Source organism: Fragaria vesca, linkage group LG4 (genome assembly GCF_000184155.1).
Source record: "Fragaria vesca subsp. vesca linkage group LG4, FraVesHawaii_1.0, whole genome shotgun sequence".
In the NCBI taxonomy this organism is placed as follows: domain Eukaryota; kingdom Viridiplantae; phylum Streptophyta; class Magnoliopsida; order Rosales; family Rosaceae; genus Fragaria; species Fragaria vesca.
Genome location: NC_020494.1, coordinates 11,922,528 through 11,944,518, shown reverse-complemented (window position 1 = coordinate 11,944,518; position 21,991 = coordinate 11,922,528). Strand labels below are relative to the sequence as shown.

Genomic DNA, 21,991 nt, shown 5'->3' with positions numbered 1-21,991 from the left:
AGGGTACGCTGGGGTGCTGTAAAGGGTGGCTCCGGAGCACCAAGGTTTTTTTTTTTTTTGTCGGAAAAAAAAATACTCACGTTAGAGCTTCGTGCTGATAACGTGTTTTAGGAAAAACTGTATATTTCATCAGAATGAGTGAGCTCCTTTTATAGGAGATTACAGATAACAAGATTACATGAATCTCTCCTTATTTTGTGGTACATGCCACCACAAACCATAACAATACTGACTAAGTCAACAACTGACTAGATAAACATCTGACTGAGTAAATATCTACTTTACAGGAACAATAATATTCTAATTATCCTATAACAACAAGCTGGTTGTTTACAGAACCGCTCCAAATCAGTAACAGTTACTCATGGTGATTTTCTAAGGTTCACTAACACTTTCATCTTTGAACAATGGCCTTGGAGAGTGTTCATGAATCATGATGACTCATTTCTGTGCGAAGTTTATAGTTTTTGGTTTCAAGTCGTGTTATTCTTGACCATCGTTCAAGGATTAATATTTTTTCTATAGCTGTAACTTGATAGTTTAATTTTTTTTTCGATAAACCTAAACTTGGCTAAGATTTTATAGAACAACGAATTTGCAAAGTGCTATTTTAGCTTTTTATTTAATTCAAAGTATTACAACATCCAAGGGTTCAACAATCCAACTGGAAAATCAGCTGATTCGAAATGGACGACAAACTGGCAAGAAGTTTAACAGTATTCATTAGGATTGGCCAAGAGGTAGTCTTCAACAAGCTTGAAGAGGTGGGATGCCTTCTCTTTTCCGGCCTTAACATGCTCTTCCTTGATCTCCACGTCACCTTTGGTATGGTAGTTGCTAGTGCTCTTGATGACGGAGCCTCCATCGGAAGATGCCACCAACTTGGTCTCGTAAGAGATCTTCTCAATCTTGTCGGACAAGGCATCTCCTTCGACCAAACTGTAGCTGTACACAAAGTTCTCTTTGTCAATCCCATCGATCTTGTGGGTCACTGAGCCGAACTGGCTGCCTTCACCGAAGGTGATCTTCTTGATGGTGCCTACACCTCCATCTCCTTCAACGATTTCAGCACACTTCACTGCTTGCGGAGCAATCTTTGGGATGAGATTGTCAGCATCAAGGATAAAAGCCTTGAACAATCTCGGTGGGGGGATGACTGAGGTGAACTCCGTTTCATAAGTGAACACACCCATTATCAGCTTACAAACTGGGAAATGATAAAAAAGAAGAAGAGTATTATGGAAACTGGTGTTTAGGAACTGGAGGAGGTTTTTGAGTTGTAAGAGAAGAGAATGCTAGGGGTGGTATTTATAGGTTACTTAAGGGAGGAGTTGGTGTGACAGATGAGGTTAAAGGTCACCTTATGGAGACCTAGCTATTGTGAATGAAGAAGCTGTACCTGCTATTCTCTTGGATATATCCAGAAATCCAGAATGGTCAAAGAAAGCACCCCAGCCCCAATTATAATTGGTACCTAATTGGCTTTGGACGGTGTAGTAGACAAACTAGAGAATAGGTCAAGTTCTAGATGTTCTTCAAAACTTTCAGTTTAACTTTATACAAACAATGTCGGGCTATTCCATTTCAGTTTTGTTTTTTTGTTTGTTTCAATACTTCACTGAAGTTGCAATACTTCGCTAGCTAGGACTTCACAATCAATTATACAAGTCGTATAGTTAACATCATTGCTTAGTTGTCCAACTTAGGATGACAATTTGGGTTTTTCAAATCTTAAAATCAGCAAGGGGTGAGCTTCATGGAAATATTTGAGGCGGCATATTAGACTTGAAAAATAGTTCACATGGAAATATTAATTGTTTGAAAATTCTCATGTCTGAGCTCAAACTTTGATCTCCAGGGAGGTGAGCTTCTGTTTTCCTATAAATACTACCTCCAGACCTCACACTTTCCCACACCACTATCAATATTCTCTTAGCTTCTTCCACATTTCAATCTCCTCATTTTAAGCTTTTTATTCCTCATCATGGGTGTGTTCACTTATGAAACCGAGTTCACCTCTGTCATCCCACCACCAAGACTCTACAAGGCCTTTGTTCTTGATGCTGATAACCTCATCCCCAAGATTGCGCCACAGGCTGTGAAGAGTGCCGAAATCGTTCAAGGTGATGGAGGTGTAGGAACCATCAAGAAGATTCACCTCGGTGAAGGAAGCGAGTACAGCTACGTGAAACACCAGATTGATGGACTTGACAAAGACAACTTTGTTTACAACTACAGCATCATTGAAGGTGATGCTATTGGAGACAAGGTTGAGAAAATCTCGTACGAGATCAAGTTGGTGGCATCTCCAAGTGGAGGCTCCATCATCAAGAGCACAAGCCACTACCATTGCAAGGGTGAGGTTGAGATCAAGGAAGAGCATGTCAAGGCCGGAAAAGAAAGGGCCGCTGGTTTGTTCAAGATCATTGAGAACCATCTTTTGGCCAACCCCGAGGCCTACAACTAAATCGAACTATGATAATGCTACTGCATTATAATATTCTGTTGTGTCCTGTTTGTTTTGTCATTTGGTGTCGCTTTGATATTTTTTCCCTTTCCTTTCCTACCAAGCCTGGGATTGTTTTGGCTTGCACTTCGAGTTATGGTAAATTGTAATGTCACATTGGATTTCGTTTAAAAAGTAAAGAATAAAACGTATGTTCCTCTTTATACTAATACAGCGTGCAGAGTTTTTTACCTTCTATTTTTCGATGCTTGGCATGTAAGTCTGTCGCTGTAAGAAATCCAATAGCTATTTCTGCGTGCAGACTGATTGGTTAGAAATGTTCCATTCATTGCATTTTTAACCAACGTGAGAACTTTATTTGAGTAGTTCCAGTCTTTCCAAGAAAATCATGATGAAAGGGACACAAATACCAGCACGACGGGGAGTCAATTGGACCCTGAATGAAGTGGAGTATATGATCTGGTAGAGAGTTATCTGGTTAGTGACTGTCCAAAGTCTTCAGTAATTGTGAATTATTTTTAACATAACATAACAGTATTGTTCTATTACAGTTGGTTAATCTGTCGTAGATGTGGACATGAAACAGTTTTTTTTTTCATAATATCATAATTATTTTGATTGGGAAAGGCCGATTCTTTATAGAAAGGTAAGGAAAGAAAGACTCAATCACTACAACAATCAGTCATTATCAAAGACTTATACTGATAATGAGTTCAACTTTTCAGCAAATTGTTTGGAGAACAAGTTTGCCGTCACTGTTTAGAGTTTTACCAGTGCAACCTCTATCACTAACCGGCCTAAATACTCCGAAGTCTCAACGACTCATTTCTGAAACAAAGAGGCTATATATTGTGACATTTCTTGTTTTGAATAATGATAGGTGAACCACCTTCTTAGGATGTTTCTTGACCATCTGTGTGGATATATTTTTATAGCAGCAATTTGATAGTTTAGCTTAATTAGTAGGGAGAAATTGAACAATGTAATGCAAATTGTGATTACAGATTGTTTATTCAATAGAAAACATTACAGCATTCAATTTCCTAATGTTCCAACTGGAACATCAGCAAAACAAAGGGAAAAGTGACAGATAACAATCAAGTTTAACAGTATTCATTAGGATTGGCCAAGAGGTAGCCTTCAACAAGCTTGAAGAGGTGGGACGCCTTCTCTTTTCCGGCCTTAACATGCTCTTCCTTGATCTCCACGTCACCTTTGGTGTGGTAGTTACTGGTGCTCTTGATGATGGATCCTCCATCGGAAGACGCCACCAATTTGGTCACGTAAGAGATCTTCTCAATCTTGTCGGACAAGGCATCTCCTTCGACCAAACTGTAGCTGTACACAAAGTTCTCTTTGTCAATCCCATCGATCTTGTGGGTCACTGAGCCGAACTGGCTGCCTTCACCGAAGGTGATCTTCTTGATGGTGCCTACGCCTCCATCTCCTTCAATGATTTCAGCACACTTAACTGCTTGTGGAGCAATCTTTGGGATGAGGTTATCGGCATCAAGGATGAAAGCCTTGAACAATCTTGGTGGTGGGATGACAGATGTAAACTCGGTTTCATAAGTGAACACACCCATTTTCAGTTTTTAGGTTGCTTGAAACTGGAAAGATGATCAAAGAAAGAGTAATGCTTTGAGTTGTGAGAAAATAGAATGCTATCACTGATATTTATAGAGTGATTAGACAAGATACAAGGTTGAAGCCTTGAAGGTCACCTATAGCTTCCTAGCTGGTATGAGTATGACTGATAAGTGTCCTTGTAGGTATAAATCGTACTACTCTTTTGTATTGGCCAAGACGGTCAAAGAAAGCACCCTATCTGAAACCCCACTTGTATTAGGAAAAAGAGTGTTGGCTTCTAGATGGTCTTTTTTTTTTTTTTTAAAGCTTCTAGATGGTCTTATTATCAAGAGCTAGCTTCATTGGCAGGTTACTGAAACTAGATGCCAGTCAAGATTGGCTATTTCATTTTTCTTTGGTTTAAGACTGACCTTATTGTCTTGATGCTGCACCTACTTTTGTTTTGGCCTGAATTGACTTGCAAAAATCCAGTTCACAACCATACTGAAAGGACGTAGTGAGGTTGGAAATGTCTCCCTGAGACCCTATGTTAGCAGGGAACAGAGAAATTTGTTCAAGAAATCTTCTCATGTATGCCAAAGATAGTGATTTAATTTGTACTGGAATGATTTATTTCAAGTGCAGAAGTAAATTTTTCTGATCATGATTCACCCCATTTTTTTTAAAACCAGTATCAGTACCTTACAGATGACATCTTTTTTTTTATTGACTGGTGTTGAATTTCGTCATTGTTTATCCGACGACAAACTGATCATACCTTATTTAGTAAAGCCTTCAATGTTTATCAGAACATGTTCAGGCAATACAGATCAGCATATATCTAAAGTAAAACTCAATTATTAAGCGGACCAATGATTATTATGAACTTGGAGAGAAGGTTCACAGAACTAGCTAGGACCGCCTTGATATTTATCCTTGTCAATGTGCATCTTATTTTGCTTGCGACAGGAATATGTATCATTGTCTTCGCCAAACCAAGAGTCCTCTATACTAGGCAAATTTGCTTCTGAAAGACTTTTATCAGTCTGTAACATAATATATATGACTACACCTGCTGATTTATTTGTGTCCAAGTATAGAATTACATAATCTAGCTGTGGCAGAGTTAAAGATAGTCATTTTCCATGTTGGGATTACATATCTGTTATCAAGTCCAAGTACTTTTAGTTCAAAGTCTTCTATATAATAGTATGATAAATATTAGATGACAAATTGCTTTCACAAATCAACAATTGAAGCCGGCTTCCTAGACTAAAACAATGATCCATAGAATTGAAAATTTGAACGTCCATTTCACATCCACATAAGAATTCTTTGAAAAGTCCCTTGTTTAAATTCAAGCCTTGATCTGCAGGGTGTGCTTCAGCCTCTCTAGCTATCTATAAATACCACCTCCAACCCTCACACTTCCTCACACCAATACCAATATATTCACTCTTAGCCTCCTCCACAATTCATTCTTTCTCTGATCATTTCCCTTTTAGCTCTTTAATCGTCGTCATGGGTGTGTTCACATATGAAACCGAGTTCACCTCAGTCATCCCACCAGCCAAATTGTACAAGGCTTTCGTCCTTGATGCCGACAACCTCATCCCCAAGATTGCCCCTCAGGCAGTGAAGAGTGCTGAAATTTGTGAAGGTGATGGAGGAGTTGGAACCATCAAGAAGATCCACCTTGGTGAAGGTTAGTTCAATTTGCATCATTGACTTCAATTTCTACAGCCTTGTTATATTTTTGCTCATATGTACATTACAAAGAAAAAAAGTGTCTCAAGTTTTTGTAACCATCCATCTAATTCATGAACTCATTTTATGCAGGAAGTGAATACAGCTACGTAAAGCACAAGATCGATGGACTTGACAAGGACAACTATGTGTACAACTACAGTATCATTGAGGGAGATGCCATCGGAGACAAGGTCGAGAAGATCTCCTATGAGATTAAGTTGATTGCATCCGAGGGAGGATCCATCATCAAGAGCACCAGCCACTACCATTGCAAGGGTGAGGTTGAGATCAAGGAGGAGCACGTCAAGGCCGGAAAAGAAAGAGCCGCTGGTCTGTTCAAGCTCGTCGAGAGCTACCTTTTGGCCCACCCCGAGGAATACAACTAAACCTTGCTGTCTCTATGGTAGTAGTATTGAGCGCTACTATGGACAATAATAGTGTTGTGTCCTGCTCTTTGATTCTGTCATTGGTGTGGCTTTGCTATTTTTTCCTCTTCTTGTCTGAGTTTGTTTTGGCTTGCACTTCGGTTTATGTGTGGCAAATTGTAATGCAATAATGGTGGATTTGATTCTAAATAAATAAACGAAATATCATTTGGTAAGTAAGAGTTACTGTTTTGCCAGTTCTTTGAATCTGAATACTGAACTGATCTACAAATTGAGAATTCTACAGAGCCGGTTCTACTTTGTAAACTAGATTTGTTAAGAACTCCAGGATATATTTGTTCCTGCAGAACATAGTGTGCTAAGTGATGAGTGATGACAATACAAAAATTATGTCAAAAAAACAGAGAAACTGGTTACATGCCTTTGTTATGATTTATCTAGAGAAGGATAAAAGAATACAACCAACTAGAAGATGACAACAAACTTAACTGCTGACGAAAAGAAAAAACAACAAGAAACAGAGCGACTAGAAGACCATATCATTGACTATGACCCGCATGAATTGATGAACCTAACTAACATCTGGGTACAAGACGATTACCACGACAAGAAGTGTTTATAAAGCCCTATTTCCTATCGAGAAATTCAGCCCCGGAAGTTCACACTGCTTAGAATTTCACAGAACTTTGGCTCTTAAATTGGTCTGAAACAACTACAGTTTCTGCATATCCTAGCCCGAAGGTAATAAAATTTTGTCATCACAAAGGTTTTTTTTTTTTTTTTTTCCGCATGAATAAACAGAGGAGTGTGGCTGAACATATACCACTCCTTAATCAACAAAAAACAAATGAACAACATGACGTAAAGCCAGACTAACAAAAGTGAAAATTAGCTCGATAAACTAATGTTGTATATATAAATTAGCTCGATACAATAAGAAACCAACTTCTGAAATGGTAAACAACTTCTCCTTACTACGAGCAGTAACTTAAACTAATGTACTGCAGAATTGATTTACCGATACTCTACTACCAGAAAATCAAATGGCATAGTCTGGAAGGTAAGAGAAAGCTATGTACGCTACCCTTATCTAGTCACCTGGTATATGGATGGTATAGTAGTATTAGATGACCAAAAATGGGTCTGGTTCTAGATGGTCTTCTTCTACACCATTTTTGAATTTTCAATATATAGCTTTATTTGCAGTCAGCATCAACAATGGCATAGCCGATCCGGTCAACATTGGCTAGCTATTACATTTTTTATTTTGTTGGGTTCTTTGCCCATTGTCTGCAATCTTGATGGGGAAGTGATGTTTTGATTTAGAATTGATGTAATATAATGTTGAAACGGATCAATGCTGATTTTCCACATTAGGATTATGTATATCGTTAAGTACAAGTTCCTACTCATACTTCAATTTGGTTTTTCTCAGTCGACCTCAAATCAACGTACTACGGAAGACGGCTAGCTTCTTAGACTTTCAAGTTTAAACAACAATTCATTGAATTGAATGAAACTCATTTCACACCGAAATTAATATGTACTCTTTGAAAGTTTCACTTGTCTAAACTGTTTGATCTACAACAGCAGTGAGCTTCATCCTCCACTATAAATACCACCTCCAACCCGGCTCTCTCATTTTACTCACACCAATACCAGTTCTCTCATCATCTTTCTTCTGCACTTCAGTTCTTTGATCAATTTCTAAGTTCTCATATCATCAACATGGGTGTGTTCACATACGAAACCGAGTTCACCTCCGTCATCCCACCACCAAGACTCTACAAGGCATTTGTTCTCGATGCTGACAACCTCATCCCCAAGATTGCCCCACAGGCAGTGAAGAGTGCCGAAATCGTTCAAGGTGACGGAGGCGTCGGAACCATCAAGAAGATTCACCTCGGTGAAGGAAGCGAGTACAGCTACGTGAAACACCAGATTGATGGACTTGACAAAGACAACTATGTTTACTACTACAGCATCATTGAAGGTGATGCTATCGGAGACAAGGTTGAGAAAATCTCTTACGAGATTAAGTTGGTGGCATCTCCAAGTGGAGGCTCCATCATCAAGAGCACCAGCCACTACCATTGCAAAGGAGAGGTTGAGATCAAGGAAGAGCATGTCAAGGCCGGAAAAGAAAGAGCCGCTGGCTTGTTCAAGATCATTGAGAACCACCTTTTGGCCAACCCTGAGGCATACAATTGAAGTTTAAAAGACTAAAAACTATCTAATAAATTGTACCACGTACTGCATGCATTTCTTTTTCTCCTTTTCTTTTCTAATTGTGTTGTAATATCTATCTCAATAAAAATAAAAAAAGCAAAACTCATTTGATCGAGCACTCCCAATCTTCAAACATGAATATATAGTGCGTTGTAGCTTCTTTCAGGTCGAGACTTTTCATTGGATGAAAGTCATGGAACAACGAAATAAATTAAAGATAACGTAGTACATTTTTTTTTCTTTTCTTTTTGAAACAATATGACATTTCATTGATCAGTAAATAAGCATACCCAGACATTAAGAAGGAAAAGGAAAAAGCGCGATGGTGTGTAACCCTTATATTGTGACCAATGCTAGTCTCCACCGATAAATGGTGTCGTTCTTGTGAACTAATCAGAATCGGTTGTTGTGGAGCATGTTGTATTATTTGTGTTTGTAAAAACTTGTAAATAAAACTTGTAGCAACATATGATTTTATTGTTAAAGAGTGCATTGATGCTTCCTTTTATGGTTTCATCTTTCAACTGTAGCTACATGTAGCATTTGTATTAACCTAATAATAATAATTTAATTTCCTCCAAGATTCCAAGGAAAAATGTGTATATATACAAGAGAAAAGACTCATTCATTGATTCTACGAACGTATGAAATATATATACAAAACTCACAACGAACATAACGGAGCAAATAACGAAAGAGGTTTCATTTTAAGAACTTCTGGACAACCAATTGCAGCGGGTGCTTTCAACTCAGGAGTCACCAATGTCCTTGTTCCCGAGGCCTTGGCGCTCCGAAATAGCCTTATTTGTGCAAAGGAGAGAGGCCTGACAAAGATTGAAGTGGAAGGGGATTCCAAACTAATTATCGATGTAGTTAATGGTGTTTCTCACCCCCCTTGGAGACTCCTCAAACTCTACCATGATATTAAATGTTTGAGTTGCTCCTTTGAGTCCATTCGCTTCTCACATGTTTTCAGAGAAGCTAACTTTGTTGCCAATTTGCTAATATGGGCCATAGATTTGATAGGTGCGGTCTTTGGGTGGAGAATGTTCCCCCAGAGGCTTTTTTAGCCTTATCACTTGATTGTATGAACATTTGGTGCGTTCGAGGCACCTCTATTTAGTTATTTATTTTCCTCAATAAAAAACAATAACGAAAGTTGCATGAGTGACTAAATTTATGAAATAGGGAACGTATGTACGTAGGAATGTAATGGACCTCGTGATACAAAGAAACTGAGGTAAACAATTAGTTTCGGATTTTGGATTGTGGCGGCAGTTGGGTTTTTCAAAGTCTTCCGAGCCACGAATAATCGAGACGGCTTCTTAGACTAAAAAAAAAAAAAAGAGGTTCATTTAAGTTGAATATTGTAAATTCATTTTCACATTGAAACATTGTTTGAATAATCCTCTTGCATGTATAAACTGTACGTCTGATCTTCACCCTCACATCTATAAATACCTCCTCTAGCCCTCACACTTCCTCATCCCTAATACCAGTTCTCTCTTATCAGCATTAATTCCTGAACATTCTATTCCTTCTCTGATCATTTTTTTTTTCCCTTCAGCTCTTCTACATTGTCATAATGGGTGTTTTCACTTACGAGACAGAGTTCACATCTGTAATCCCACCACCAAGATTGTTCAAGGCCTTTGTTCTTGATGCCGATAACCTCATCCCCAAGATTGCTCCACAGGCTGTGAAGAGCGCTGAAATCGTTCAAGGTGACGGAGGTGTTGGAACCATCAAGAAGATCCACCTCGGTGAAGGAAGCGAATACAGCTATGTGAAGCACCAGATTGATGGACTTGACAAAGACAACTTTGTGTACAACTACAGTATGATTGAAGGGGATGCTATTGGAGACAAGGTTGAGAAGATCTCGTACGAGATTAAGTTGGTCGCATCTGCAGATGGAGGTTCCATCATCAAGAGCACCAGCAACTACCATTGCAAAGGTGAGGTTGAGATCAAGGAAGAGCATGTCAAGGCTGGAAAAGAAAGAGCCGCTGGTCTGTTCAAGATTATTGAGATTTACCTTTTGGGCAACCCTGATGCCTACAACTAAAACAATATACAGTATTCTTCATGATCGATCATCTCCTCCTTTTGCTCGGTCATTGGTGTGGCTTTGATCATTAATTTCCTTTTTCTTTCAGATTGTTTTGGCTTGCATATCAAGTTAGTATACAAATTGGAATGTTGTATTGATTAAAAATGTCTCAAGTTCTCATGAATAAAGCAAAACTCATTCGATTCATGGTGCAATTCTTTCGATAAAAAATTACTAATTAAAAGAGCACTTCGCTTTTATACTTGGCTTGTGCAAACTTAGTTATGAGCAGTTTCAGCTTATAGGCAATGCCTGCGTCCGATGCTCTTTGCTCATACAAAGCTAATTATGATTCAGATACTAAGCGTTAAAAGAACCACTTCTGATGAGGACCTTTAAGTTGAGGATTTGTTGAGGATTTTTCGGCTTATCACACTTTTCGATCTTATATCCATATCTTGACCGTTCACTTTATATGTATTTATGAGTAGATCATTTCTCCAAATTTTCAGCTATATTAAAAATTGTTAAGGCATTCATAAGTGTGATTTATCAATTATGAACTTGAACGGTTCATATTTGATAGATTTAGTTCGTCTATTAATTTAATCTAATTTGTTATCTTAATGAACACTAATTTGGCTGAAAATTTGTAAAAATGATCTACTCATATAAACTTAAAAATTGAACGGATGAAATGTCAAAATATGATCGAAAATGGGTTTTTTAAACTATAAACGGAAAAGTCTTCAACTAGTCCTCAACTTAAGAGTTTTTAGTAGAAGGACTCTCATGTGTTAAATATTACTATCTGTCGTGCTATGGATCAGCTTCATTCTCTTGTACCATGCATGCCGGTGTACACTTGATCTTGCATGGGTTATTGTCGGGGTGTATTTCTTACGTACTTGTTGGTAGTTTTTTCTCGATCTTGTACGTACCCAAGTAGTGACTCGTGAGGTGCTAAGATATTGGAATGGTTTTACTTATATGCAGTTTAAACTTTTAATTACTATATATACTACAGAGTAGTTCATTTTTGAATCAATTCCAATCTGTATATATACATGTGGTGGCGATCGAGTTTGATGCATAATGATCTTATGTAGGAACATGATTTAAGTGGAGACAGATATCTTTCTTATTCAATATAATTAAGTTGGATGATGATGATGAATATCCAAACCCAACCGCCCCCCTCCTCCTTCCCGAAACAAAACAAAAATTGTGGGACAAATTAATTTGCGAAATTATTAATGGCCAGAAAAATAAGAACAAAAAAGGAAACATGACTTGCACATTGGATTAATTTTCTTTGATTTATTGGCTTTTCCTTCTTTAGAGTTTAGAACAAGTCGGATCATCAAGTCTTCCATATATTCAAGACTGGCTGCTAGCTAGCCTGCCTGCCTTATTTGGTCCATATCAGTCATCAATAATATGCTTTGTACACTTTCATAACAGCCCTACAACTTTGACATAAAAATTACTAGAAGGATAATATCGGAAAATTCTGCTGTGCCGGAGGACATAGCATGCTGCTGGAAAACACAGGCAAAACCACCCCCTGCTGGACCCCCCCTGCTGGACCCCCCTGCTGAACCTCCCCTCCTTAGTGCTATACCGAACCCGATAATATCGATGAGCTTTAGATACTTGATGTCGTTGCAATTACTACAAAGCAGCTTTCATGTATATAAAATGTTGGTTCTGGTTTTATTTCTCCTTTTTCTTATTCGGCAAAGATAGGGTTTTGTGTTCGAGCCTTTGATTCATTTGCTAGTTGTGCATCTAACATGCATGGTCATATTATCGACAATCTTTAGCAAATTAAGTCTTTCTGAAATGATATTGTGAATTTGTAAGAGATATCATGGATATTACTTTGTGCGTTGTAAATCGAAACCGAGAGAAACTGAGAAACACAGCTACAATATGCTATTAAAATGGTCACAAAAGAAAATATAACCCTCTCATTAGAAAGGCCATACGTTTCTACGCAAGCGGAAAAGTTCTTAAGAGCTATTCGGCATTTGATCAGTTGTTTGAGTAGAAGTATTTTTACATACAACTGTATCGATCTGAAAGATGCTTCAGAGTGAACTAAAATGTGATCCAGGAAAACAAATTAAACAAATTATTTAGCAAATAATAACCCCATAATTAGTATCGTCTTTCTTTTTTTTTGAATAGTAATTAGTATCTTCTATACGTACAGAGATAACAAAACTTGTTAATTGCTCATAATTACTAAATCTTTTCTGCTTCATTTATTTAGAGTGGAATCAAATACAGCATTGTTGTACCCCCAAAGTCCATGCTTTGGTTTGGTACAAAAAAAGGGGGAAAATGAAAGGCACACCGATAAACAAAGAGATACGATGATCGAGCAGATTGACACCATTTTAGTTGTTGGCTTGTTGGCTTGTTGCCTCTTATCACAGAGATCAACAGATTTAGTTGTATTCCTCAGGATGGGCCAAGAGGTGGTTCTCAATGATCTTGAACAGACCAGCGGCTCTTTCCTTTCCGGCCTTAACATGCTCTTCCTTGATCTCGACCTCACCCTTGGTGTGGTAGTGACTGGTGCTCTTGATGATGGAACCTCCACCGGATGCTACCAACTTAATCTCATAGGAGATCTTCTCAATCTTGTCTCCGATAGCATCTCCCTCGATGATACTGTAGCTGTACACGAAGTTGTCTTTGTCGATTCCATCAATCTTATGCTTCACGTAGCTGTATTCACTTCCTGTAACATGAAAACGTGACCATTGTTATCAAAACTGCATGGAGATCTATATATAGTTAAACAATTCAAACAAGTTACTACTTACTAATGACGATAATATTACAGTTAATTTGACTAACCTTCACCAAGATGGATCTTCTTGATGGTTCCAACACCTCCATCTCCTTCAATGATTTCAGCACTCTTCACAGCCTGAGGGGCAATCTTGGGGATGAGGTTGTCGGCGTCAAGGACGAAAGCCTTGAACAACTTAGGTGGTGGGATGACTGAGGTGAACTCGGATTCGTATGTGAACACACCCATGATGATCAGAGAAATTAAATAAGACAGCTATATATATGGAAGGTAAGAAAGAATTAATATATGGTATTGGTGTGAGGAAGTGTGAGGGGCGAGGGTGGTATATATAGGTTCATGGGTGACTAGGGTGAAAGGGAACGCAGTGTGACTGGCCGAAGGTGGTTTTGGCAGTTTGCCAGTTTTTATAATGGATGTTTAAATGTGACGAAAGGAATATGAAATTCCAGTGCTCTTGTATTATTTTTGGTCAGAAGAATTTGACAGATCATTAATCTAAAGAATGAAGCCGCCTCTAAAGTGAATGCATTATATATGCATGCGATCAAAATTTCAGTTACCAATAAGTAAAAAGATGATCTATATAATCTAGGAACTTGGACAGGTTGATGGCCAAATTCCACTAACAAATAAATGAGTTCATAATTTAAGCATATTCCTAAAATTATCATCAATTAATTATTTTACTAACAATTCACATTATATATTCGAAGTTGTCAAAAGTATCGTGCTGGCGGAGCTGCAATTTATAATTTGAGTATTTCACATGTTCTTGGAGATTAATTCGCATAGTAATCCTTTAGAATCCTTTGACATTGTTAAAAAAAAAAAAAAAAAAAAAAAAAAAAAAATAAAAAAAAAACTTAAAAAAAAGTTTTTTAAGTACTANAAAGTAATTATATATTATATATATATATATATATATATGTATGTACATATCAGACGAACTATTACGAATTTAATTAGTTGCATGTAAAATTAATTAGCTAGCTAGCTAGCTATAAGAACAAGTGAATTGTACTACACTCGTTGCATTATACACAATACTGACAATAATTCAAATTAAATAGTCAACCATAAACTGCATTATCATCCTACAAATCATCACGAGCTCACTCTTTCTTGAAAAATCTGGACTGTCTATACCAAAGAATTGTTATATTCATTGTATTTTCTTATATCATTCGGCCGGGAGAGAAGTTGTTTTTGATGATCATATATATAGAAATGTTGAACATGGACGGATCTGAGGCACAATTAGCTTGTTGGATGCATCAAGACGAAATTTGGTGTACTAGCTAGGGTGAAGGTCGATCATGACTAATCAACTGGCTTTGTAAGTAGCGTTAGTTTATTTTTCATTTATAAAATATGCTATTATCTGGAAAATTACTTTCTCCAGCACCATTTAATCCAAATTGTTGTGCATATTAATCCTAAATAATGACAGAGTAAGTCTTGGCTCCACAGAACATTTCCGAATTTCCGACCTTAATGAATGCTGCTTAATCAGTTTGGTGGTCAATTAAGTAGGCTTTCCAAGTCGATCAAAATCTATAGGCTAAATTAAATCAAAGAAAACGAAGAAAAATTAAAGAGCTGGGCGTACGTATGAACTGTCATTGTTAAATCAAAGCAACTAAACAAAACTTGAAACCCAAAAAAGAAAGTAGAAAAAGAGCCAGTTAATTAAAAACCAAGTTCCAATCTATGTATTACGTACTGAAGCTAGCTACCGGAAGTTCAAACCAAAATATATAGGAAGTCGATAGACCACCCACATTTTGCGACTCTTTAATGTCTACTGCTTAAAACCAAATGATCGAGTATGTATCTCCTAAAGTTGTAGTAACAGCTTCCAAATATAAACATTGGTCTCACCGATCTTCTTTCTATAAGTACCACCTGCAAAGCATTCTCCTCTCCAACCCTAATCTTCTGGGTTAAACCTTTATCTTAATTTGTTGTTGTTTCGAATTGAGAATTTCGATCCTATAATGGGTGTGTTCACTTACGAAACTGAGTTCACCTCCGTCATCCCACGAGCTAGATTGTTCAAGGCTTTCATCCTTGATGTGGACAATCTCATCCCGAAGATTGCACCCCAAGCAATCCAAGGTACTGAAATCCTTCAAGGTGATGGAGGGCCTGGAACCATCAAGAAAGTTACCTTTGGGGAAGGTATGGTTGAATGCACTTACTTGACCCGGAATTAATTTTTGAGTAAAAGAATAAGCACATATTGCAGATGAAATGAAGAAAGTTCTAGCAGCAACCCTAATTATATATATACATGTATATTTATATATATATTCTTTTTTTCTTTGCAGGCAGTAAATTTGGATCTGTAACGCACAAGATCGATGGGATTGACAAAGATAAGTTCCAGTACAATTACAGTTTGATCGAAGGAGATGTGTTAGCTGAACACAAGATTGAGAAAGTCTCTTACGAGACCAAATTGGTGGAGTCTGCTGAGGGAGGATCCATTGTTAAGAGCATCAGTAACTACTACACCATTGGTGATATTGAGATCCAAGAAGAGCATGTTAAGGCTGGAAAAGAGAAGGCGTCTCAGCTCTTCAAGCTGGTCGAAGGCTACCTCTTGGCCAATCCCGACGACTACAACTAAACTTCTAAACTTGCAAGAAGATCATTGTTTGGGTGTTAATTACCTCTATGTACGTGATCGGATAAAGTGTGGTTTTACTAGTAACGTTGGCTTTACTTCTGGAACGAGACAAATGCCAAGAACTTGGTTATATCATGCAGGATATAGACCTGTTTGGACGATCTGAATGTGGTATTATTTTCTCTAAAATAATGAAAATCATCCGTTAATTAATAGTTTGATTGATTAATTTAACCTAAATAGACATAGTTAGTGCCTTCCCACCACTACCGCTAAGTACCCTTAAAACCGTCCATTGACAATATTTGCAAAGATAAAGATCATAATTTTTCAGTTTAATACGACCATACGAGGCCATGCGCTTCACTTAAATTATGAAATGTTTTCATGGGATTTTTTTTTTTTCACGCTAAGCGAGCAATGAATTTGACACCTTAAAATCATTTATAAAATAAAATAAAAAACGAAAACAGGACACAACCAAACTTCATAATCAGAAACAAAATCATGCAAACTCCTAAAAGCAAAATTTTGGTAAACCTAATCGGTCGCTGTTACAATGAGCATGAATAGAGGAAAGAATCAAGTTTAGCCAAACCAAACCAGGCTAACCAGCAAAAGTTGTAACAAAATTCACCAGAGCATCAGCTACGTCATTACCAACATTTAGTGAGCATATACACGAACTCATATAATCGTCATTTGACTCTACTAAATTGGTTATATCATGACCATCATCGGCAAAATATATCCTCTAAAGATCATAAAGATAACTTAATTAGCATAATATGTTGTTAATCGAATGTGACTTTGAACTATTAATCTTGTTTTGTATGCATGAAGCTAATGGATATGATTCAAGCTCACAATTTAGCAAGATAATGCCGAATTAATGTTCCAAAATCTTTAATTGGGGTAGCAAAAGTTGATTTAAGTTGAAGCTCGATGTAGCTAGCTTCATCATTCATATTTTCATTTTAAATATATGATATGTAAACGTGGCAATGAAATTCATATATACTTTATACTTTATATAAAGCCTAACAATTACAAATGAAGAGGGCCGGCGAGTGCATATTGCATAAATTTGGGGATATCCAGATTGACGATGAGGAATATCCGAGCCAAAGACAAACAAATCTTCAAGACGATGATGTGGGGCATGTGATAAAGATGACTTTTTCTACATCTTCCAAATCAGATCATGAAATGAAGAAAGCAATTTGTATGAACATGAGTACAAGCAAACGTAAATAATTAAATACCATCTCATTGAACTAGCTAGTATCGATCTAAAAACCATGTCATCATCGATCACCAGTAATTATTGATGTGCAAGTTTAGTAATTCGGTGTTAGTTCAGTCTAGTAATTTTTCTTTGATTATTAGAAGATGTTACTATATGATCACAATTCACAACCATCCCAACAACTATTTCGTCAACTTCAGTTGTAGAATATGATTTTCCAAAATGCTTTGATCCATTCGTGATTAGTAGTTGATGAAGGAATTAATAGTTTAACAAATTAAGCATAAACAAAGCAATAGTTTGTATGGGCTAATTAAGGAATCAAGGATGTATATATTCAATTGGATATATATTCCACTAGATGATTAAGTGATCGATTAATTTATAAGTACGAATTACGTACTGGTTGATCAAGTGCGTTGTATTCCACCAAATGCCTAGCTAGGGCTGCTCCTGTTTCTCTCCATATTGAAATTTCTTATTCCCTCCAGCTTTCGGCAAAATTTTAACTTATTGGTTATCACTTTGTGTTCTTACTGCTCGATCATCAGCTCATGTAAGTATATATTATATGGTATTTAATTGGTAATGTAACTACTCCACAAACCCTATTAGTTATTAATGTTATCTCTACTACTATAAAGCGACCAGTCTTTAAATTATCAAATTATGTTCTGGTAATATTATTCATATTAAGTTGATTCAGATTAGTAAGAATAAGGGTTAATATGGTAAATAAAAAAATAAAATAAATAAAAGAAAGAGATAATTATGGACAGAAAAGTGGGTAATGACTAATGTGTTTTATACCGGAGAGAATAACTGCGTTATTAAGAAATTGTGAGCCCGTAGAAATGCACTGGTAAAAAAAGGCTAGTATATTGTTAATGCAGCACTGTCAGTAAGTTTTAGTTTAGAATTAAATTCAGTTTACCTCATTGTGATTTAGAAGTAAATTCATGTTAGATGTTAGTCCCTAAATTTTCAATTTCATCAGATTACCCCCCGAGCTCTTGTTTTTCTGGTAATTTAGCTTCTCAACCCCCAAATGTCATCAAATTTCAACGTCCCAATTGGACGAAGCATACGGCAAACAGAAAAACAAGAGTTCGGGAGGTAATCTGATGAAATTAAAAGTTTAAGGACTAACATAAATTCACCTCTAAACCACAATGACGTAAACTGAATTTAATTATTCTTTAATTTATTTTAATTTGTAGCTGTATTCTCATTTCTCTCAGGCCACCATTAGGTTTGTGAATTATTGCAAATTAAGATGGTTATCCAAGAACAGTAAAATGTCTCCATCAGTTGATGTAGGTTACTTCTTAATAATTTAAAGCATTCCACGTACAATAAAAGAATAATTAATTAAGATCGATCAGTTTAGTCCTGCATCAAAGAAAAAAGGAAAATGAAAAAAAAACCGAAAAAAGAGAGATATGGATAGCCAATGTTGACCGCCAGCTGCCATTGTTGAAATGAATCGAAGCATTCAAATCTTGAACTATCAAGAAGAGAATGAAAACCAGAAAAATCAGAAAGGGAAATAAGAAGATCAAAGCCTTCTAGCTCGGTAATTACCAGCTAGCCAAGCTAATTACCAGGTTCCGAATTATGGTCGGCAATTAACCAAGCTGCAAATAGAAGCTTTATCAATCAGCTGCTTGTTCGATCATAGTTGCCATCATAGTTTCTTACTTTCTTATCAGTATTTTCTCCATAATTTCATATCTTTTTTAAGCTTTTTGACTTCAACTATTTCTCATGCTTTAGAAATCTTGCAACGTGTTCTGTTCAAAAAAGCTCATCAATGTTTATCTTATATGAAATTTACTGAAAGCAGCCTGAAAACTATGTACTAGATGATGATCAATATTCTTTGATCCTAAACCCTGAACCTAGCTAACAATATATAAAAGCTCTTCTAATGAAGATTTTTAAGTTGAGAACTTGTTAAGGACTTTTCAGTTTATCTCATCTTTCGATCTTATATTTACATCTTGACCATTCAATTTATAAGTATTTATGAGTAGTAGATCATTTCTCTAAATTTTCAGCTATATTGAAAATTATTAATGCATTCATAAGTGTGATTTATCAATTAGAAACTTGAACGGTTCATATTTGACAGATTTGGTTCGTCCATTAATTTGATCTAGTTTGTTATCTTAACGAACACCAATTTGGCTGAAAATTTGTATAAATGATCTACTTATATAAACTTAAAAAATGAACGGATGAGATGTCAAAATATGATCAAAAAATTTGTCTTTTTAACCATAAACTGAAAAGTCTTCAAGTTAAGAGTTCTTAGAATGGCTCCCAACAATATATATCTAGAAAGTCTTTAATTTTATTTTCTGCTGCAATTGCATATATTGTCTCAACCTAGTTGGAGTCTATTTTATTCAGCAATTACAGTAGTTATTGCTTAATTTGACCAAGACACAGAATTTTATTAAAAATTCTGATCTAAAGATATCCACTAATTAATTAAAGAATGAAATAACACAGATAGTTTGTATAAAAAAATCAGGTTCCTTGCGAATTTGAGAACAACCGAATTAAGAAGTGGCAAATTGATCAAAAGTTCAAAACACACTTCGATCCATATACAGGGGGACAGTATTGTCAGTTCACTAGGGAGACCTTCACTCTGAAGATCTATAAATACCACCTTCCCATAACACATTTCCAACACAACACAGCTCCCTTAAAACCATCATCCTTGAAGTTCCTTATTCCCTGCTTGCTTATTTCTCAAGTCGTGATCATCATGGGTGTTTACACTTATGAAAACGAGTTCACCTCCGATATCCCAGCACCTAAGTTGTTCAAGGCCTTCGTTCTCGATGCCGACAACCTCATCCCCAAGATTGCACCTCAGGCAGTTAAGTGCGCCGAGATCCTCGAAGGAGATGGCGGCCCCGGAACCATCAAGAAGATCACCTTTGGTGAAGGTATAACTCTCAATCCATTTTTACGTATATTTCAATTTGGTAATTTTTGGACCGTAGTAAATTATATGCTCACTCCCTTTTTTTACATTGGAACTCGACAGGCAGCCACTACGGGTACGTCAAGCACAAGATCCACTCCATTGACAAAGAGAACCACACCTACAGCTACAGTTTGATCGAGGGAGATGCCTTGTCAGACAACATCGAGAAGATCGACTACGAGACCAAGTTGGTATCAGCTCCTCACGGAGGAACCGTCATCAAGACCACCAGCAAGTACCACACCAAGGGAGATGTCGAGATCAAGGAAGAGCACGTCAAGGCCGGCAAAGAGAAGGCCTCGCACCTCTTCAAGCTCATTGAGGGATACCTCAAGGACCACCCCAGCGAATACAACTAAGTTATGATCGTTCTCTATATGATGTTTGAGTACTAGCTATCCGTGATCGATCTTAGTACTCAAAAGGGTGTGTGGTTTTTATGTTGCTTTCTGTCAGTCCAGAACAGCCATGGGTTTGGGCGGTCTGGGCTTGAGCATAATAAGTGTTTATGGTGTGTGATCTTCTGGTTGCTTGTGATGTTTCTGTTTGGGATAAAGTCATAAAACAGTTGCAGACTGAACACAGTGTATTATCTTCTATGAATATAAATGAAACTAGTTTTCTTTGTAATCAGTGTGATCTTACTTGCATTGGTTTTATATGTTTGAATACTTGCCAGACCAAGAGGCCGATCGAGAACAATTTTGGTCACTCTTACTGAAAGCAATATCCGATGACTTTGTAATCTTTTTGAGCCAAAAGAAAATATATATCCGATGACTTTGTCAGAGTTGAAAAATAGTTCAGTCCCATTTGGCCAGTTCTACTTTAGAGACAAAATATCAATCACATCTATATTTGTTTGGTGTAATTGGTACCAAACTACTAATTGAAATGTTTATGTTAATTGGCAACTTGGTTTTTGTTTGATAAACTGATCCGAAACGTAGACCATCAGATCGTTCAAGAATGAGGATCATACTATTGAGCAATACTCATGTATCAAAAAGCCAGGATAGATCGATGTTTGCCACAAATTAGTGTGGATGTACTCGATACAAGTTCTCGCGCATAAACTTAGTTATATATGATTGGGGGGGGGGGACTTTATGTTATTCGCTCAAACATGAACTCATTTGAACCAACTTATTACAAAGATGAAATGCATATACAAGGTCTTCAAGTAGCTCCGTCTATGCCCTAACAATTTCTCAATAAATATAATTCCACTTTTATGAATCTCAAAAAGAATTATTTGACGAACAATTATTCCAAACTGATCAAAAGACCCTAGCTAATATCTTCGACAGTGATAGCTTGGATCAGCAACAAGCTACCATATATGTAATACTTTAAAGTAACCCAAAGTAATTAACTAAAGATGAGAACCTAAAGTAACTAATTAATTAAGGGAAAAAGACCATTTGCACAAAATAGAAAAAGTCAAACTCTATTTCAATGATAATCTTTTTTATTAGCCCATTTGAATACAAGGTACTTATTTTAAGCCCAAATACACAAATCTTTATTAAAATATAATAAAATAATATTTTAAAAGACTTTTTTACCCTTAACCTTTATTTAAAGAGAAAAAAAGAAAAAGAAGAAGGGAAGACTTTCCCGGAAGCACACCGGACACCAGCGCCGGTCGCCGGTCACCGGATTCCGGTCGCCGAACACCAGTTGCCTGATTCCCGTCACCGGACACTGGCCGCCGGAGTCTCACTGGATTTTTTTGAAAAAAATGTCACAAGAACCCACCGGATCTTGCCAGAAGCATACCGGCAAAAAATGAAGTTTACTAGCCCTAGTAAACTTTTACT

General features: G+C 36.8%; 9 protein-coding genes across 9 annotated transcripts; 6 read left to right on the top strand and 3 right to left on the bottom strand.

Annotated features, from left to right (window-relative positions):
* Positions 1-597: 597 nt before the first annotated feature.
* On the bottom strand, positions 598-1,275 carry LOC101300900 (major allergen Pru av 1-like). The gene has a single exon (XM_004296846.1). It carries the CDS (start codon positions 1,191-1,193, stop codon positions 711-713), a length of 483 nt encoding a protein of 160 aa, XP_004296894.1. The 5' UTR covers positions 1,194-1,275; the 3' UTR covers positions 598-710.
* Positions 1,276-1,794: 519 nt separating this feature from the next.
* LOC101300045 (major allergen Pru ar 1-like) lies at positions 1,795-2,676 on the top strand. The gene has a single exon (XM_004296843.1). The coding sequence runs from the start codon at positions 1,985-1,987 to the stop codon at positions 2,465-2,467; it is 483 nt and encodes a 160-aa protein (XP_004296891.1). The 5' UTR covers positions 1,795-1,984; the 3' UTR covers positions 2,468-2,676.
* A 764-nt stretch (positions 2,677-3,440) lies between these two features.
* LOC101300613 (major allergen Pru av 1-like) lies at positions 3,441-4,154 on the bottom strand. Its single transcript, XM_004296845.1, has one exon. The coding sequence runs from the start codon at positions 4,051-4,053 to the stop codon at positions 3,571-3,573; it is 483 nt and encodes a 160-aa protein (XP_004296893.1). The 5' UTR covers positions 4,054-4,154; the 3' UTR covers positions 3,441-3,570.
* A 1,292-nt stretch (positions 4,155-5,446) lies between these two features.
* On the top strand, positions 5,447-6,487 carry LOC101299175 (major allergen Pru ar 1-like). Its single transcript, XM_004296840.1, has 2 exons — positions 5,447-5,741; positions 5,876-6,487. Exons 1-2 carry the CDS (start codon positions 5,558-5,560, stop codon positions 6,169-6,171), a joined length of 480 nt encoding a protein of 159 aa, XP_004296888.1. The 5' UTR covers positions 5,447-5,557; the 3' UTR covers positions 6,172-6,487.
* Positions 6,488-7,754: 1,267 nt separating this feature from the next.
* On the top strand, positions 7,755-8,517 carry LOC101300334 (major allergen Pru ar 1-like). Its single transcript, XM_004296844.1, has one exon. It carries the CDS (start codon positions 7,900-7,902, stop codon positions 8,380-8,382), a length of 483 nt encoding a protein of 160 aa, XP_004296892.1. The 5' UTR covers positions 7,755-7,899; the 3' UTR covers positions 8,383-8,517.
* Positions 8,518-9,785: 1,268 nt separating this feature from the next.
* Positions 9,786-10,659, top strand: LOC101299757 (major allergen Pru ar 1-like). The gene has a single exon (XM_004296842.1). The coding sequence runs from the start codon at positions 9,986-9,988 to the stop codon at positions 10,466-10,468; it is 483 nt and encodes a 160-aa protein (XP_004296890.1). The 5' UTR covers positions 9,786-9,985; the 3' UTR covers positions 10,469-10,659.
* A 2,041-nt stretch (positions 10,660-12,700) lies between these two features.
* On the bottom strand, positions 12,701-13,582 carry LOC101298594 (major allergen Pru av 1-like). Its single transcript, XM_004296838.1, has 2 exons — positions 13,325-13,582; positions 12,701-13,205 (listed from the first exon to the last, which is right to left on the bottom strand). The coding sequence occupies exons 1-2, from the start codon at positions 13,506-13,508 to the stop codon at positions 12,910-12,912; spliced, it is 480 nt and encodes a 159-aa protein (XP_004296886.1). The 5' UTR covers positions 13,509-13,582; the 3' UTR covers positions 12,701-12,909.
* Positions 13,583-15,227: 1,645 nt separating this feature from the next.
* On the top strand, positions 15,228-16,129 carry LOC101299465 (major allergen Pru av 1-like). The gene is made up of 2 exons (XM_004296841.1): positions 15,228-15,464; positions 15,614-16,129. Exons 1-2 carry the CDS (start codon positions 15,281-15,283, stop codon positions 15,913-15,915), a joined length of 486 nt encoding a protein of 161 aa, XP_004296889.1. The 5' UTR covers positions 15,228-15,280; the 3' UTR covers positions 15,916-16,129.
* A 3,695-nt stretch (positions 16,130-19,824) lies between these two features.
* On the top strand, positions 19,825-20,798 carry LOC101298881 (major allergen Pru av 1-like). Its single transcript, XM_004296839.1, has 2 exons — positions 19,825-20,127; positions 20,229-20,798. Exons 1-2 carry the CDS (start codon positions 19,944-19,946, stop codon positions 20,525-20,527), a joined length of 483 nt encoding a protein of 160 aa, XP_004296887.1. The 5' UTR covers positions 19,825-19,943; the 3' UTR covers positions 20,528-20,798.
* Positions 20,799-21,991: the final 1,193 nt, after the last annotated feature.

Coding starts and splice junctions, on each gene's coding strand:
- LOC101300045 (XM_004296843.1), top strand. CDS start 1,985: ATGGGTGTGTTCACTTATGAAACCGAGTTCACCTCTGTCATCCCACCA.
- LOC101298881 (XM_004296839.1), top strand. CDS start 19,944: ATGGGTGTTTACACTTATGAAAACGAGTTCACCTCCGATATCCCAGCA. Junction 20,128..20,228: donor GAAGATCACCTTTGGTGAAG/GTATAACTCTCA, acceptor GGAACTCGACAG/GCAGCCACTACGGGTACGTC.
- LOC101300900 (XM_004296846.1), bottom strand. CDS start 1,193: ATGGGTGTGTTCACTTATGAAACGGAGTTCACCTCAGTCATCCCCCCA.
- LOC101299757 (XM_004296842.1), top strand. CDS start 9,986: ATGGGTGTTTTCACTTACGAGACAGAGTTCACATCTGTAATCCCACCA.
- LOC101299465 (XM_004296841.1), top strand. CDS start 15,281: ATGGGTGTGTTCACTTACGAAACTGAGTTCACCTCCGTCATCCCACGA. Junction 15,465..15,613: donor GAAAGTTACCTTTGGGGAAG/GTATGGTTGAAT, acceptor TTTTCTTTGCAG/GCAGTAAATTTGGATCTGTA.
- LOC101300334 (XM_004296844.1), top strand. CDS start 7,900: ATGGGTGTGTTCACATACGAAACCGAGTTCACCTCCGTCATCCCACCA.
- LOC101298594 (XM_004296838.1), bottom strand. CDS start 13,508: ATGGGTGTGTTCACATACGAATCCGAGTTCACCTCAGTCATCCCACCA. Junction 13,206..13,324: donor GAAGATCCATCTTGGTGAAG/GTTAGTCAAATT, acceptor TTCATGTTACAG/GAAGTGAATACAGCTACGTG.
- LOC101300613 (XM_004296845.1), bottom strand. CDS start 4,053: ATGGGTGTGTTCACTTATGAAACCGAGTTTACATCTGTCATCCCACCA.
- LOC101299175 (XM_004296840.1), top strand. CDS start 5,558: ATGGGTGTGTTCACATATGAAACCGAGTTCACCTCAGTCATCCCACCA. Junction 5,742..5,875: donor GAAGATCCACCTTGGTGAAG/GTTAGTTCAATT, acceptor CATTTTATGCAG/GAAGTGAATACAGCTACGTA.